At 56.8% G+C, this 17,154-nt stretch overlaps 1 protein-coding gene across 1 annotated transcript; it reads left to right on the top strand.

Annotated features, from left to right (window-relative positions):
• Window positions 1-1,909: 1,909 nt before the first annotated feature.
• LOC118620805 (basic proline-rich protein-like) lies at window positions 1,910-16,900 on the top strand. The gene is made up of 10 exons (XM_036247792.1): window positions 1,910-2,197; window positions 2,283-2,363; window positions 2,408-3,562; window positions 3,642-3,833; window positions 3,879-4,022; window positions 4,102-4,293; window positions 4,338-4,440; window positions 6,151-6,205; window positions 9,448-9,541; window positions 16,766-16,900. The coding sequence occupies exons 1-10, from the start codon at window positions 1,910-1,912 to the stop codon at window positions 16,898-16,900; spliced, it is 2,439 nt and encodes an 812-aa protein (XP_036103685.1).
• The last annotated feature ends 254 nt before the right edge of the window (window positions 16,901-17,154 follow it).

The following is a 17,154-nucleotide window of genomic DNA, read 5'->3' on the forward strand; positions in this document are numbered from 1 at the left end:
CCCAAACCTGAGTGGGCACCGCAGCACCTGGAGCCTCTTCCAGGTTTGCAGCCCCACCCCCAGGCTCCCAGTCGGCAGGGCGGGCGGGCCTGGGGCTCAGCATTTCTAAGGACACCCACCCTGCTAATCCGAGGCCCACCCCAGACACCCACTGCGCTCCGAGAGTCTCAGACACTCCCAAGCTGTCATCCGTCCTCACTCGGCCTCCTCTGTGTGTGCCCAAATGTCGCTTTTTATTAGGTCACCAGACACGTTGGATTAGTCACCTGTAGGCCAGTATGGCCTCATTCTAACTAGTTACATCTTCAGTGATTCTCTTTTGGGAGGACACAGTTTAGCCCACGACAGGGCTTACTCACAACTCCCGGGATGGGAGACTGTCCCCTCCTCGGGGTGCACACCCCACCCCAGGCTCTCCCTCCACACCACCAAGGGCCTGCCAGCTGTCCTGCACCGTGTCTGGCTCCCAGTAGCCACTTGCCCGGGCAGCTAATAAATGTGAATTGCTTTGCTTGTGACACATGCTGGGGTCCTCTTTCAAGGGGTGTCTTCCCGCAATTTCACAGGGTGCCCTGCCACATCGTTTTTGGAGCCGGGGAGTAGTTGAGACAATTCTGGCTGCTGAATCCACTCTGCAGAAAAGCAACACCCACAAATACACCCGCAGACACGTTCCGGGCAACACCGAGAGGCGGCGTGAGCCTGGTTCTGGAGTTTCACTGGGGAGTGTATGCCCATCTGCTGCCGAACCCCCTCACCTGCCCCAGAGTGAGAGCCAAGGTCCTTCCCCCCCCACCTGTCTCCGCCTCTCTACCCTGCAAACACGCCGGGGTCCTCCCTGTTCCTTGCACGGTCAGACCGAGACTCACAGGGCTGCCCCCCTGCCCCCCTGCCCCCAGCCACTCCCTACGCCAACCCTGATTGTCCTGTTTTCAGTCTCAATGTACCCAGCACCCCGCACACCCCTTATCCGTACCTCACCGCCCGGCTGCAGTCTCAGAGGGAAGGGAAGCTTCAGTCGGTCGCCCTGAAGTACAGCGTGAACTGGTTTCTACACGGGTCCTTGTCAAGGTTTCTTTCTGTCCCTATTTTCCTGACTTTTATTAGGAACCGATGTTGAATTCTGTCCATTGTTTTGCCTGCATGGCTTGATATGATCGTGTGATCATTAGCATGTGATTGATGATTGATTTTCAAATACCATACTAGTCCTGCATACCTAGGAAAAATCCTGCTTGATAGTGGAGTATTATTTTTCTGTATACTGCTACATTTTACTTGTTGATATTTTGTGAAGGATTTTTGTGTCTATATCCAGGAGGAATATTGCTCTGCAGGTGTTTCGGGTTTTTGGTTCTGTACCATCTCTTTGGTACCAAGCAAGAAGCAACTTCATGCAATCAGTTGGGTTGTTGACTCCTGTTTTCTGGAAAGATTGTTTAAAATTCATGTTAAATATTCTTCAAATAATCGATTTTTCCAGTAAAGCCATATAGATCTGGGAATTTCTTTTTGGGGCGTTTTAAATGATACAATCAATTTCCTTAATAGCTACAGGGCTGTTCACGTGACCTAGTTCACCTGGGTTGTGCTGCGTGTGGTGGCTGGTCTGGCCCTTCACCTCTGAGTTGTTAAATTTATGGGGCCGCACTCTTGTCGGCTCTGTTTGATGTCTGCACGTCCCGTAGCGATATCCCGCCTCATCCGAGAGCAGTGCCTGTCAGTTCGGCTAGCGGGGGGTCACCGTTATTAATCTTTTCACATAGCCAACCCTGTGTCTGAGGTTTTCCCCCTCAGTTATCTGTTCCCAAGTCCGCGCCATTCTGCTCTAACTTTACTAGGCCTCCCTTCGCTTGCGTTCGGTGTATCTGTTCAGCCTCTTCGGGCTCCGGGGGTGGAAGCTTAGACGATGGGTTTGGGACTTTCTTCTTTCTTACCCGACGACCGCAGCCGTGCCTTCGCCCCGCAGTACCCCTTCAGCACGAAGGTTCTGTGTCCCCCGGATCCCGGTAGCCGTGCCTTCGCCCCGCAGTACCCCCTCAGCACGACGGTTCTGTGTCCCCCGGATCCCGGTAGCCGTGCCTTCGCCCCGCAGTACCCCTTCAGCAGGAAGGTTCTGTGTCCCCCGGATCCCGGTAGCCGTGCCTTCGCCCCGCAGTACCCCTTTATCACGAAGGTTCTGTGTCCCCGGATCCCGGTAGCTGTGCCTTCGCCCCGCAGTACCCCTTTATCACGAAGGTTCTGTGTCCCCGGATCCCGGTAGCTGTGCCTTCGCCCCGCAGTACCCCTTTATCACGAAGGTTCTGTGTCCCCCGGATCCCGGTAGCCGTGCCTTCGCCCCGCAGTACCCCTTTATCACGAAGGTTCTGTGTCCCCGGATCCCGGTAGCTGTGCCTTCGCCCCGCAGTACCCCTTTATCACGAAGGTTCTGTGTCCCCCGGATCCCGGTAGCCGTGCCTTCGCCCCGCAGTACCCCTTTATCACGAAGGTTCTGTGTCCCCCGGATCCCGGTAGCCGTGCCTTCGCCCCGCAGTACCCCTTCAGCACGAAGGTTCTGTGTCCCCCGGATCCCGGTAGCTGTGCCTTCGCCCCGCAGTACCCCTACAGCACGAAGGTTCTGTGTCCCCCGGATCCCGGTAGCCGTGCCTTCGCCCCGCAGTACCCCTTTATCACGAAGGTTCTGTGTCCCCTGGATCCCGGTAGCCGTGCCTTCGCCCCGCAGTACCCCCTCAGCACGAAGGTTCTGTGTCCCCCGGATCCCGGTAGCTGTGCCTTCGCCCCGCAGTACCCCTACAGCACGAAGGTTCTGTGTCCCCCGGATCCCGGTAGCCGTGCCTTCGCCCCGCAGTACCCCTTTATCACGAAGGTTCTGTGTCCCCCGGATCCCGGTAGCCGTGCCTTCGCCCCGCAGTACCCCTTTATCACGAAGGTTTCTGTGTCCCCCCGGATCCCGGTAGCCGTGCCTTCGCCCCGCAGTACCCCTTCAGCACGAAGGTTCTGTGTCCCCCGGATCCCGGTAGCCGTGCCTTCGCCCCGCAGTACCCCCTTCAGCACGAAGGTTCTGTGTCCCCCGGATCCCGGTAGCCGTGCCTTCGCCCCGCAGTACCCCTTCAGCACGAAGGTTCTGTGTCCCCTGGATCCAGGTAGCCGTGCCTTTGCCCCGCAGTACCCCTTCAGCACGAAGGTTCTGTGTCCCCCGGATCCCGGTAGCCGTGCCTTCGCCCCACAGTACCCCTTCAGCACGAAGGTTCTGTGTCCCCTGGATCCAGGTAGCCGTGCCTTCGCCCCACAGTACCCCTTCAGCACGAAGGTTCTGTGTCCCCTGGATCCAGGTAGCCGTGCCTTTGCCCCGCAGTACCCCCTCAGCACGAAGGTTCTGTGTCCCCCGGATCCCGGTAGCTGTGCCTTCACCCCGCAGCACCCCTTCAGCACGAAGGTTCTGTGTCCCCTGGATCCAGGTAGCTGTGCCTTTGCCCCGCAGTACCCCCTCAGCACGAAGGTTCTGTGTCCCCCGGATCCCGGTAGCTGTGCCTTCACCCCGCAGTACCCCTTTATCACGAAGGTTCTGTGTCCCCCGGATCCCGGTAGCCGTGCCTTCGCCCCGCAGTACCCCTTTATCACGACGGTCCTGTGTCCCCCAGATCCCGGTAGCTGTGCCTTCGCCCCGCAGTCGTGCCTTCGCCCCGCAGTACCCCCTCAGCACGAAGGTTCTGTGTCCCCCGGATCCCGGTAGCCGTGCCTTCGCCCCGCAGTACCCCTTCAGCACGAAGGTTCTGTGTCCCCTGGATCCAGGTAGCTGTGCCTTCGCCCCGCAGTACCCCCTCAGCACGAAGGTTCTGTGTCCCCCGGATCCCGGTAGCTGTGCCTTCACCCCGCAGTACCCCTTCAGCACGAAGGTTCTGTGTCCCCTGGATCCAGGTAGCTGTGCCTTCGCCCCGCAGTACCCCCTCAGCACGAAGGTTCTGTGTCCCCCGGATCCCGGTAGCTGTGCCTTCACCCCGCAGTACCCCTTTATCACGAAGGTTCTGTGTCCCCCGGATCCCGGTAGCCGTGCCTTCGCCCCGCAGTACCCCTTTATCACGACGGTCCTGTGTCCCCCAGATCCCGGTAGCTGTGCCTTCGCCCCGCAGTCGTGCCTTCGCCCCGCAGTACCCCCTCAGCACGAAGGTTCTGTGTCCCCCGGATCCCGGTAGCTGTGCCTTCACCCCGCAGTACCCCTTCAGCACGAAGGTTCTGTGTCCCCTGGATCCAGGTAGCTGTGCCTTCGCCCCGCAGTACCCCCTCAGCACGAAGGTTCTGTGTCCCCCGGATCCCGTAGCTGTGCCTTCACCCCGCAGTACCCCTTTATCACGAAGGTTCTGTGTCCCCCGGATCCCGGTAGCCGTGCCTTCGCCCCGCAGTACCCCTTTATCACGACGGTCCTGTGTCCCCCAGATCCCGGTAGCTGTGCCTTCGCCCCGCAGTCGTGCCTTCGCCCCGCAGTACCCCCTCAGCACGAAGGTTCTGTGTCCCCCGGATCCCGGCAGCCGTGCCTTCGCCCAGGCAGCTCCCTGTACATTTCCTTTTTAATTTCCCGAGATGTCCTCCGTGGCCCGTGATTGCTTAGTATGTGCTGTTTAGTTTCCCTGTTTCCTTCTGTCTTTAATTTCTCGTGGGATCGTGCTATGGTCAGAAAACAAACTCCGTATGATTTCAAGTCTTTCAGATTTTTGGAGGTTTGTTTTAGGCCCTGAGGTACGGTCTCAGCATGTGTCCAGGGCTCCGGGACAGATGCCCGTTCTCCTGGGGCAGAGCGCGTGGGCCGAGACGCCGACCGGACCCCACGGGCAGGGCTCGGCTGGGTCCCTGGGGAGCCCTGCCCGCTGGGCTGGCAGGTACGAGAGAGCTGCTGCAGTCTGGAGCTCGAGCCCTGGGTTTGTGTTTCTCCTTTCGCCCCTGCTCATTTCTGGTCCGCATCTTTTATAGCAGGAAAAAATTTCACAGGTCGGTGCACGAATCAATGAACTAAAAAACAGAGACAGCAGAGGAAGCCAATGAAACAAAGAACGGTTTTTCAGAAGATCCATAAAAGTAACCGTTTTCTCGGCTCGCACTGCGACGTGCTCATTTCCACGCAGTCGGGATGGCGGGTCCTCTCGGTGGGCTGACTCTCACCACGCAACGCCTTTCTCTGTCTCTGGTGACCGTCTGTGCTGAAGTCACTTTGCCTGACGTTAGCATGGCTACACCTACTTGCCTTTGACTGATGTTTGCACAACATACCTTTTTCCTATCCTGTTGCTGTCAGGGTGTCAATGTTATAGCTAGAGCGCATTTCTCACAGAAAGCATATTGTTTCCCCTCCCTTCTGATGATCTCTCCCTTGGTGTCTTTAGGCCATTTATACTTAATGGAACTTACTGCAATATTTGGGCTTTGCTCTGCTGCTTTATTTTTTTGTTTTCTGTTTGTTCTGGTTTTTTTGTTTGTTTGTTTGTTTCTCTGTTTCCTTTTCCTGGCTTCCTGTGGGTTACCTGAAGCTTTTTTAGGTCCATTTTGATTTAACGACAGCGTTTTTAAGTGGATCACTTTGCACAACATTTTGAGTGTTTCTTCTAGGTCTTACATTATCTAGACATCACTGGTCTTCGTGCGAGTTGGAGTGAAGTGTAGTGACCTTACCTCCCTTAAAGTTCTGTGATCTCCACTGTTCATACAATAATTGTCTCAAATATTTCCTGTACATACTTTTAACACCATATTGGACAGTGGTGTACTTTTTGCTCCAAACGTAATGTGGACAACTCAAAAAAAAGAAGAAAAGCTTATTGTAGTCACCCACACTTCCTAACGTTGCCCTTTCCTCCTCCTTGATGCTCCAAGTTCCTCCTTCATTTCCTTTCTTTTCAGAAAACTGCTTTAGCCCTTTTTTTTTTTTTTGAGTAAGAATATCACTGTGTTTATTTTCACGCAGGGAATTTTTCTATAGCTTCGACATTTTCCTCTCAACCATAAAACAAGAAGCCTAAGCTTCGAAGTGGATCACCTGGCCCTGCCTCCTCTTATCTCCCCCCGTTCAGAATGTGCGCCTCGCTTACCGGCCAGCGCCCTCTGGATCTGCAGGGGGCTCAGCACACTCAAGCCTCAGCACAATCTCCTTTGTGGTTTTAGCTTTCTTTCGGAAAATCGGCCTTGCTTGCCCACCGCGGCCGCCCTGCTTCCGGTCGTAACGCCTTTCTCCGGGCATCCGGGGAACCCCTGTCTTATCCTGGGTCACTCCGGGGGGCTACGCTTTCCACACTCCTTACGGACAGTCCTGGGGGTTAGGCACATGGACCATCTTGGCAGAACTGTCCAGTGATGGAAACGGGAAACGCGGGGTCCAGGCCTCGCCTCTGCTGGAGCAGTTATCTTAGGGTATGTCTGCTGGTGACGAAGTCTCTGTTTTTCCTCATCTGAGAGAGTCTTCATTTCCCATTCATTCCTGAAGGATAATTTCACTGGACCTAGGATCCTGGATTGAGAGTTCTTCTCCTTCAACATCTGAAAATATTGTACCGCTTTCCTCTGGTCTCCATGGTTTCTGAGCAGAAGTCTTTGTAAACCTTTTTTTTTTTTTTTAATTCTCACCCGAGGGCATTTTTGCATTTATCTTCAGAAAGGGCGGGAGGGAGAGAGGGAGAAAGAGAAAGAGAGAAACATCGATGTGAGAGAGACAGATTGAGTGGCTGCCATCCACACGACCCCAACTGGGGCCGGGGACAAACTGCAACCGAGGTACATGCCCTTAGCGGGAACCGAACCCAGGACTCTCTGGTCCCCAGGCCGACGCTCTAACTGCTGAGCCAAACCGGCCAGGGCTGGGATAATTTTTTAATGTTCATCATCAAACATGACATAGTAATCAAGTTAATACTCTTTTTCTTTAATTTTTTTTTCCTTTATTGATTTTACAGAGAGAGGAAATGAGAGGGAGAGACAGAAACATCAACGGGAGAGAACATCGATTGGCTGCCTCCTGCACGCCCCCCACTGGGGACCAGGCCCTCAACCTGGGCATGTGTCCTGCTGGGAATCGAACCGGCGACCTCTTGGTGCAGGGGTTGGCGTTGAACCACTGAGCCACAACGGCTGGACAATCAAGTTAATATTCTGTGATACCTATTTTATGTAGAGTTCCTTTTAATCAAGGATGCATTTTGGTTTTGTTTTTTTCTTTCTTTTTAATATTTATTGGAACCATATATTATTTTCTTATTTAAACTAATATGATGAATTATGTTATAATAGTATATTTTCTAATACTGAACCACTTGTTCTGTTTTAATACAAATCCAGCTTGTTCACATATTATCGTTTTTATATTCTTTTCATATTTAGATGGATTTTAATAGATAGAAATTGATTTAGGATTTTTGAATTTACAGTGATACCTCGGTTCTCGAACATAATTCGTTCCAGGAGGACGGTCGAGAACCAAATTGTTCGAGAACCGAAGCAATGAAACCCAATAGGAAATAATGGAAACTGGATTAATTTGTTCCAAGCCCCAGAAAATGCCTATTTACTGGCCTAATTTGTATATAATATGTAGAAAAACATAAGTCTCAACAAGAAATAAAAGTGTCCAGTATGTCTAAGGGTTAAATTCAGTGTAAAGCGTGACTCTCTCCACAAAGCGTGACTCTCTCTCTGCACTCACACTGATGACGCGAGCAAGGCTCGCTGGGCCGAATGAACGCCATTCGGCTCAACTCGGCTCATCTCGGAAGTTCGAGTTCCAAATATTTGTTCAGATTCCGAGACAAAAGTTTCTCGAATCTCCTGGTCGAATACCGATTTGGTCGAGAACCGAGGCGTTCGAGAACCGAGGTATCACTTATATGCATAAGTTTTTTATTTTTAGGGGAACTATCTTTTTCAAAATCAATAATTTTTAAGTTTCAAAACTGAGTTGCTTTCTTTCTCAATGCACTGGATCGGTTTAAATGGCAGAAAATGACCTGTTCCCCTCAGCTGTGACATGTCAGAGAACATTTAGGGACATAATTCTTTGATTACTTCTTCTCTTTCCTAGTTCCTTCCTTTCTTCTTCACATGTACCCAGAGGCCCATGCACTCCACAGGGATGCTCAGAGTTTGCTCTGGGGTTATGCACAGTTTGATCACATGCTCTGTAACCAGTGGGCTAGCCTGGGGCTGCTCCTTCCACGGCAGTGGCCGAGGTGCAGGGGCTGCCCGATCAGCACACTTGAACCCCCGCATGCCCAGCGTGTCTGCTACATTCCATCAACCTGAGAAAATCACACAGCCCAGCTCCAAGCCGAGGTGGGAGCCCAGACTCTCCACAAAAATGAGAGAACTGCACACAAGCACCTCAGAACGTGGGAGTGCAGGGAGGGTTCCCTTCCGGGGAAGAACACTTCGTGGTCACACCTGGGTCAAAGGTGGGTGCTCATTGCCACTGAGAGGTCATTGCTTCCAGGCCTCCCCAGTGGACTACGTTAGAAAATACATCCTAAGCCCGGCCGGTGTGGCTCAGTGGATAGAGCATCCTCCCCTGGACTGAGAGGTCCCATTCCATTCCCGGTCAGGGCACATGCCAGGGTTGCAGGCTCGATCCCCAGTAGGGGGCGTGCAGGAGGCGGCCGATCAACTTATCTCTCTCACATGGATGTTTCTATCCCTCCCTTCCTCTCGCTCTAAAAAAGAAAAACAAAAGGAAATGCATCCTAAAAATAAAGCATAAGTTCATATTAATATTTTGGGGGGAAAACCTAACATTGTAAGGTTTAGCATAGGCTCTAATTTTGTACCTGTATTTTCTCTCTCACACTAAATACCCAGGTTTATAAGAGCATTAAAAAGTAGTACTTTTTAAAATCTTATAACATCCATAAATTAGTTTCCAAGTAATAATTCTAATAGTATTACTAACAACAAAAAATATACTATGGAAAGTTTAAGATTTTTTTGTAATTTCTTTTATACTTAGACTATATTCCACTAAAAATGTATAATAACATAAGTAGTAAAAATACTATACTTTAAAAACCCATGAAATGATTTTTCCCCCTCTATGTAGTTATGGTATTAATTTGATATAGTTACCATCAATCACGACGGTTTTCAATTTTCAGGATTGCTTTTTTTCCTGTGAATTACATGATACTCTGACGTGGTTCACAAATCAAAGATAATTAGAGAAGTTACAACAGAACCTCATTTCACCGTATCCTGTTCTCTCTTACGTGTCCCCATAGGTTAGCATCTAACCCCGTCTCTGGTCCATCTGTTTCCTTTCGTGACTGTCTGACCTACAGTCTATCCCTCACCTGTGGTACATGAGACGCAGCACCCTGTTCACTCTGCCCTGACCCTCGCTTCTTTCCCCCTGACACTGTTTTGGAGATGGTGGTGTGCGGGCACTCCGATCTTCTGCTGAGCTCTTCTTGATCCGGACTCTAGCCCTCTGCTCACGGATAGCTACGTTGTTGCCAGTTTTGTGCCTCACAAGTACCGCTGCCATTACAAACGCCCGGGTCCTTTTGTCCTGGTGCAGGTAAGTACACCTTGCGCTGCATGGCTAGAAGTGGGGTTGCCAGGCCGAAGGGGAAACGCAGCTGTTACTTTGTTTCTATTGCTTTTTTTTTTTTTTATCCTCACCCGAGGATATTTTTCCATCTTTTGTACAGATAGAGTGGGAGGGAGAGAGAGAAACATCGACATGAAGGGACACATCGAGTGGCTGCCACCCGCACGACCAACCAGGGCCGGGGACAAACTGCAACCGAAGTACGTGCCCTTAGCGGGAACCGAACCCGGGTCTCTCCAGACCGCAGGCCGACGCTCTAACCGCTGAGCCAAACCGGCCAGGGCTGTTTCTATTGCTTTTTAAAGTGAAATAGTGTTTTCAATCTGAAAGCAATCCAGACGGCTCTCGCCTGTGTTAGATGAAACGATCTCTCAAACCTGTTTGAGGCGATCAACTAGGCCTTTAGTTTCTCCTCCTGTTTTAAAAGGGAAATCTGTCGTCTATGATACTATTTATTCTGAAGCGTCAGGATGACCCCCTGTTCTCTGCCACGGAATCAGTGCCTGCCCACGGTTTTCTCTGTCTTGGTCTCCTTTGAGTGTGTGTGCGTGTCTGGTGTGGAAGCAAGGTGTGTGTGTGTGTCAGTAAATTTCGTAAGTTTTGGGGGTGGGAGGTGGTGTTGTTGGGGGGCAGGGCCTGTCTTTATCCAGTATTGATGTTTTTGAGTTTTCTTTTTAAGGGATTTTCGGGTCTCCCGTTAGCATGTTTTAACCTATGAACAAAGTAAAGGAAATGTTATTTTGCTTAATTGGAGGTCCAGCTGAGGTGAGATATCGGGGTTCCATTTCAGCAGCCCCAAGGGAGATCAGAGGCAGATGTCAGTATTGACTTCCTCTGGGTGTGTGATTTGCTCGGACACAGACGCCAGCTGGGCCCCCAAACCCTCGTGAGACTGGCTCCGGCCTCCTCATCACATCTTCACCCACCTTGGCTCTCCCATGGCCACCAGCACGCCGAGCGCAGACACCGCTCCACGCGTGTGCACAGATGAACTCCAGCCGCCCTGGGCCCCAAGACGTAGGCCTAGTACTTGCCTAACGTACAGGCCGAGCCTTAGCACAGAGGGTGAGGCTGCCAGAGCCACCCAGGGCAGGGAACCGAGGGCTTCCCAGAGACAGGAAAGTCCCCAAACCCAGTTTGGGGACACTTGCGCAGCCGTGACCGCCCGTCCCACAAGACGCAAACCCCGCACTCGCGGTCCCGGCCTGCCCTGAGCCCGGCCTGCCCTGAGCCCCGGCCCTGAGCCCCGGCCTGCCCTGAGCCCCGGCCTGCCCTGAGCCCCGGCCCTGAGCCCCGGGCTGCCCTGAGCCCGGCCTGCCCTGAGCCCCTGCCCTGAGCCCGGCCTGCCCTGAGCCCCTGCCTGCCGAGCCCAGGCCTGCCCTGAGCCCCTGCCCTGAGCCCGGCCTGCCCTGAGCCCGGCCTGCCCTGAACCCCTGCCTGCCGAGCCCCGGCCTGCCCTGAGCCCCTGCCCTGAGCCCGGCCTGCCCTGAGCCCCTGCCCTGAGGCCCTGCCTGCCGAGCCCTGGCCTGCCCTGAGCCCTGGCCCTGAGCCCTGGCCCTGAGCCCCTGCCCTGAGCCCCTGCCCTGAGCCCCGGCCTGCCCTGAGCCCCTGCCCTGAGCCCCGGCCTGCCCTGAGCCCGGCCTGCCCTGAGCCCCGGCCTGCCCTGAGCCCCGGCCCTGAGCCCCGGCCTGCCCTGAGCCCCTGCCCTGAGCCCGGCCTGCCCTGAGCCCCTGCCCTGAGCCCGGCCTGCCCTGAGCCCCTGCCCTGAGCCCCTGCCTGCCGAGCTCCGGCCTGCCCTGAGCCCCTGCCCTGAGCCCGGCCTGCCCTGAGCCCCTGCCCTGAGCCCCTGCCTGCCGAGCCCTGGCCTGCCCTGAGCCCTGGCCCTGAGCCCCTGCCCTGAGCCCCGGCCCTGAGCCCGGCCTGCCCTGAGCCCCTGCCCTGAGCCCCTGCCTGCCGAGCCCCGGCCTGCCCTGAGCCCCTGCCCTGAGCCCGGCCTGCCCTGAGCCCCTGCCCTGAGCCCCTGCCTGCCGAGCCCTGGCCTGCCCTGAGCCCTGGCCCTGAGCCCCGGCCCTGAGCCCCGGCCCTGAGCCCCGGCCTGCCCTGAGCCCGGCCTGCCCTGAGCCCCGGCCTGCCCTGAGCCCCTGCCCTGAGCCCCGGCCTGCCCTGAGCCCGGCCTGCCCTGAGCCCCGGCCTGCCCTGAGCCCCGGCCCTGAGCCCCGGCCTGCCCTGAGCCCCTGCCCTGAGCCCGGCCTGCCCTGAGCCCCTGCCCTGAGCCCGGCCTGGCGGTCGGCTTCCTCCCTGGGCGACAGGCATCTGCAGTGTTCTCGGGTGTGCTCCGGGCACCCGCACCTCGGCTGCAGACCCTGCCCGTCCTTCATCGGGAACACAGCAAGCTGCAGGGTTCCCTGATTGGCCCCCCACATCCTGGGACATGCCTGCCCAGGCCCAGTGTCGCGAGCAGGGTGGCCTGGGAGCGGGGCTAAGGTGTCCCGGGAGCTCACCTGCGCGCACCTCCGCCAGCCGGCCTCCGCGCCGCTTCCCCTCTCGTCCTCCAGAGGGCGCCGCAGAACAACGAGCCGCAGCGGCTCCCGCGGCGCTGGGCGCCAATCCGGCTCTGGGGCAGGAAAGGCGGTGAAAGGAGACTTCTGTGCGGTCTCCGTGTTCCTGGCTGATGTCGGTTCCTGTTCTGCTTGCGAACGGGATGACCAACGCTGCGTGAATTTTTCACACGCATTCACGTGAGAGTGGCCCTTTCCTAAAAGCTTTGATAGAATTTGCAGGTTCATGCCCTCAGCTTGGCCTGTGCCAGTCTGCAGACGTTTAGTTGGGAAGCAGTAATATTTCCTGCCACTAATAATAGCCGGGGTGTCAGGTAGGGACTGAGGACCCCGAACAGAGACATTCAAGACCACAAAAGCAATCAGCTAACAGGCCCTGAAGTCCTCACTGCACCTGCCCCAGCAGGACCTGCCCCTGCATTCCCGGGATATTGACTGCGGCTGAGCGCCCATCCACCAGCTTTTCCAGGTGATCTTTCAAGATTCGTGACAACCTAGGTCACACATTTCTTTGTAAAGCATATCAAATTTAAGGTCAAGTAATGTTTCCTCTAAGGCATGTTTTGCATTTGTTTTTCCATACATTTAACAGAATGTGGACCGACTGGGAGGGAGGGCGTGGGGTACAGCCTGCTCTGTGCAGACTCACATCTGGGAGGGCGTGGGGTACAGCCTGCTCCGTGCAAACACATCTGGGAGGGCGTGGGGTACAGCCTGCTCCGTGCAGACTCACATCTGGGAGGGCGTGGGGTACAGCCTGCTCCGTGCAAACACATCTGGGAGGGCGTGGGGTACAGCCTGCTCCGTGCAGATCACATCTGGGAGGGCGTGGGGTACAGCCTGCTCCATGCAAACACATCTGGGAGGGCATGGGGTACAGCTTTCTCCGTGCAAACACATCTGGGAGGGCATGGGGTACAGCCTGCTCCATGCAAACACATCTGGGAGGGCATGGGGTACAGCTTTCTCCATGCAAACACGTCTGGGAGGGCATGGGGTACAGCTTTCTCCGTGCAAACACATCTGGGAGGGCATGGGGTACAGCCTGCTCCGTGCAAACACATCTGGGAGGGCGTGGGGTACAGCTTTCTCCGTGCAAACACATCTGGGAGGGCCGGGGGTACAGCCTGCTCCGTGCAAACACATCTGGGAGGGCGTGGGGTACAGCTTTCTCCGTGCAAACACATCTGGGAGGGCATGGGGTACAGCCTGCTCCGTGCAAACACATCTGGGAGGGCATGGGGTACAGCTTTCTCCGTGCAAACACATCTGGGAGGGCATGGGGTACAGCCTGCTCCGTGCAAACACATCTGGGAGGGCATGGGGTACAGCCTGCTCCGTGCAAACACATCTGGGAAAGCGTGGGGTACAGCTTGCTCCGTGCAGACTCACATCTGGGAGGGCGTGGGGTACAGCCTGCTCCATGCAAACACATCTGGGAGAGCATGGGGTACAGCCTGCTCCATGCAAACACATCTGGGAGAGCATGGGGTACAGCCTGCTCCATGCAAACACATCTGGGAGGGCATGGGGTACAGCCTGCTCCGTGCAAACACATCTGGGAGGGCATGGGGTACAGCCTGCTCCGTGCAAACACGTCTGGGAGGGCGTGGGGTACAGCCTGCTCCGTGCAAACACATCTGGGAGGGCGTGGGGTACAGCCTGCTCCGTGCAAACACATCTGGGAGGGCGTGGGGTACAGCTTTCTCCGTGCAAACACATCTGGGAGGGCATGGGGTACAGCCTGCTCCGTGCAAACACATCTGGGAGGGCATGGGGTACAGCCTGCTCCGTGCAAACACGTCTGGGAGGGCATGGGGTACAGCCTGCTCCGTGCAAACACATCTGGGAGGGCATGGGGTACAGCCTGCTCCGTGCAAACACATCTGGGAGGGCATGGGGTACAGCCTGCTCCATGCAAACACATCTGGGAGGGCGTGGGGTACAGCCTGCTCCGTGCAAACACATCTGGGAGGGCGTGGGGTACAGCCTGCTCCGTGCAAACACATCTGGGAGGGCATGGGGTACAGCCTGCTCCGTGCAAACACATCTGGGAGGGCATGGGGTACAGCCTGCTCCGTGCAAACACGTCTGGGAGGGCATGGGGTACAGCCTGCTCCGTGCAAACACGTCTGGGAGGGCGTGGGGTACAGCTTGCTCCATGCAGACTCACATCTGGGAGGGCGTGGGGTACAGCCTGCTCCATGCAAACACATCTGGGAGAGCATGGGGTACAGCCTGCTCCATGCAAACACATCTGGGAGGGCATGGGGTACAGCCTGCTCCGTGCAAACACATCTGGGAGGGCATGGGGTACAGCCTGCTCCATGCAAACACATCTGGGAGGGCATGGGGTACAGCCTGCTCCGTGCAAACACATCTGGGAGGGCATGGGGTACAGCCTGCTCCGTGCAAACACATCTGGGAGGGCATGGGGTACAGCCTGCTCCGTGCAAACACATCTGGGAGGGCGTGGGGTACAGCTTTCTCCGTGCAAACACATCTGGGAGGGCATGGGGTACAGCCTGCTCCGTGCAAACACATCTGGGAGGGCATGGGGTACAGCCTGCTCCGTGCAAACACGTCTGGGAGGGCATGGGGTACAGCCTGCTCCGTGCAAACACATCTGGGAGGGCATGGGGTACAGCCTGCTCCATGCAAACACATCTGGGAGGGCGTGGGGTACAGCCTGCTCCGTGCAAACACATCTGGGAGGGCATGGGGTACAGCCTGCTCCGTGCAAACACATCTGGGAGGGCATGGGGTACAGCCTGCTCCGTGCAAACACATCTGGGAGGGCATGGGGTACAGCCTGCTCCATGCAAATACGTCTGGGAGGGCATGGGGTACAGCCTGCTCCGTGCAAACACATCTGGGAGGGCGTGGGGTACAGCTTGCTCCATGCAGACTCACATCTGGGAGGGCGTGGGGTACAGCCTGCTCCATGCAAACACATCTGGGAGAGCATGGGGTACAGCCTGCTCCATGCAAACACATCTGGGAGGGCATGGGGTACAGCCTGCTCCGTGCAAACACATCTGGGAGGGCATGGGGTACAGCCTGCTCCATGCAAACACATCTGGGAGGGCATGGGGTACAGCCTGCTCCGTGCAAACACATCTGGGAGGGCATGGGGTACAGCCTGCTCCATGCAAACACATCTGGGAGGGCATGGGGTACAGCCTGCTCCGTGCAAACACATCTGGGAAGGCATGGGGTACAGCCTGCTCCATGCAAACACATCTGGGAGAGCATGGGGTACAGCCTGCTCCGTGCAAACACATCTGGGAGGGCATGGGGTACAGCCTGCTCCGTGCAAACACATCTGGGAGGGCATGGGGTACAGCCTGCTCCATGCAAACACATCTGGGAGGGCATGGGGTACAGCCTGCTCCATGCAAACACATCTGGGAGGGCGTGGGGTACAGCCTGCTCCATGCAGACTCACATCTGGGAGGGCGTGGGGTACAGCCTGCTCCATGCAGACTCACATCTGGGAGGGCGTGGGGTACAGCCTGCTCCGTGCAAACACATCTGGGAGGGCATGGGGTACAGCCTGCTCCATGCAAACACATCTGGGAGGGCGTGGGGTACAGCCTGCTCCATGCAGACTCACATCTGGGAGGGCGTGGGGTACAGCCTGCTCCATGCAGACTCACATCTGGGAGGGCGTGGGGTACAGCCTGCTCCATGCAGACTCACATCTGGGAGGGCGTGGGGTACAGCCTGCTCCATGCAGACTCACATCTGGGAGGGCGTGGGGTACAGCTTTCTCCATGCAAACACATCTGGGAAAGTGTGGGGTACAGCTTGCTCCGTGCAGACTCACATCTGGGAGGAGGGGCTGCAGATGGTGGACATGGTGGGCCCTCTCACCACGCCCCCTGCTACCAGTGGAAGGGGCTCCACAAACGCCCCCCTCTCCCAGGTCACATGTGGGGGGGTGCAGTGCTGGGGACTAGCAGTCACCAGGTGTCTGCCGTCCCTCCCCTGCTCTCACCTGACCCACGAGGTCCCGCCGCTCAGCGCCCTGCAGCCAGGCTGTGGCCCTGTGGCAAGAACTCTCGCAGATGGCAGGAGGGCGTGGGTCCCGGGCTCAGCGCCTGTCCGGCACCTTCCGCCTCCAGGCTGCCTGGGTTACAGCAGTCCCTTTGCAGCCAAGAACGTCTCTGCACGCCTGGTGCCCGTCTGGCCCCTGGGAACGCGCTCACCAGCTGTGCCCCTCGGAGGGAAACAGTCCTCGGCGAAGAGGCCACTGAGCACACTGCGGGGGTCCGTGGCCGGACACCGGGCACACTGCGGGGGTCCGTGGCCGGACACCGGGCACACTGCGGGGGTCCGTGGCCGGACACCGGGCACACTGTGGGGGTCTGTGACCGGCCACCGGGCACCCTGCGGGGGTCTGTGACCGGACACTGAACACTCAGCTTCAGGAGCAGCCTCTCCGACAAACCCCGGGTGTGTACTCTGTACGCTCTGAGGCTTTAGGAGCTAAGGTCTCAGTGTGGTCTGTTCTCCATGGTGATTATCATCACACTGTAAACACATCCGGGACTGCAAAGCTGCGGTCTGTCGGGGTTTCTGCCCTCACTCCCCCCCTTTCTCCTGCTCGGCACGGGATGCTGATCCCCAGCTCGTGGATCATGGATCGTGGATCGTGGATGGTGGATGGTGGATCGTGGATCGCCTCCGGTTGGTAACTTCCTGCAACTTCATGGCAGCACCGCCCACAGTGGCAGGCCGGTCCCAGCGGAAAGAGGAGAGATGAGCTACGGTGGGGGAGCCCCCGTGCACCAGGAACGCAGCACCATGCGCCAAGCCCCGGGCGGGGGAGCCCCCGTGCACCAGGAACCCAGCACCACGCGCCGAGCCCCGGGCGGGGGAGCCCCGGTGCACCAGGAACGCAGCACCACGCGCCGAGCCCCGGGCGGGGGAGCCCCCGTGCACCAGGAACGCAGCACCACGCGCCAAGCACCACGAAGCGGATCTCTCGCTCCACACCCCGGTGGACCCCGTGCCCCC

Source organism: Molossus molossus, unplaced genomic scaffold (genome assembly GCF_014108415.1).
Source record: "Molossus molossus isolate mMolMol1 unplaced genomic scaffold, mMolMol1.p scaffold_m16_p_8, whole genome shotgun sequence".
NCBI classification, from domain to species: Eukaryota; Metazoa; Chordata; class Mammalia; order Chiroptera; family Molossidae; genus Molossus; species Molossus molossus.

Bases quoted from the DNA above. Each gene is read 5' to 3' on its own strand.
- LOC118620805 (XM_036247792.1), top strand. From the start codon at position 1,910: ATGGGTTTGGGACTTTCTTCTTTCTTACCCGACGACCGCAGCCGTGCC. The intron at 2,198-2,282 runs GTAGCTGTGCCT...TTCGCCCCGCAG, and splicing joins TTCTGTGTCCCCGGATCCCG to TACCCCTTTATCACGAAGGT. The intron at 6,206-9,447 runs GTAACGCCTTTC...TCCGGACTCTAG, and splicing joins CGGCCGCCCTGCTTCCGGTC to CCCTCTGCTCACGGATAGCT.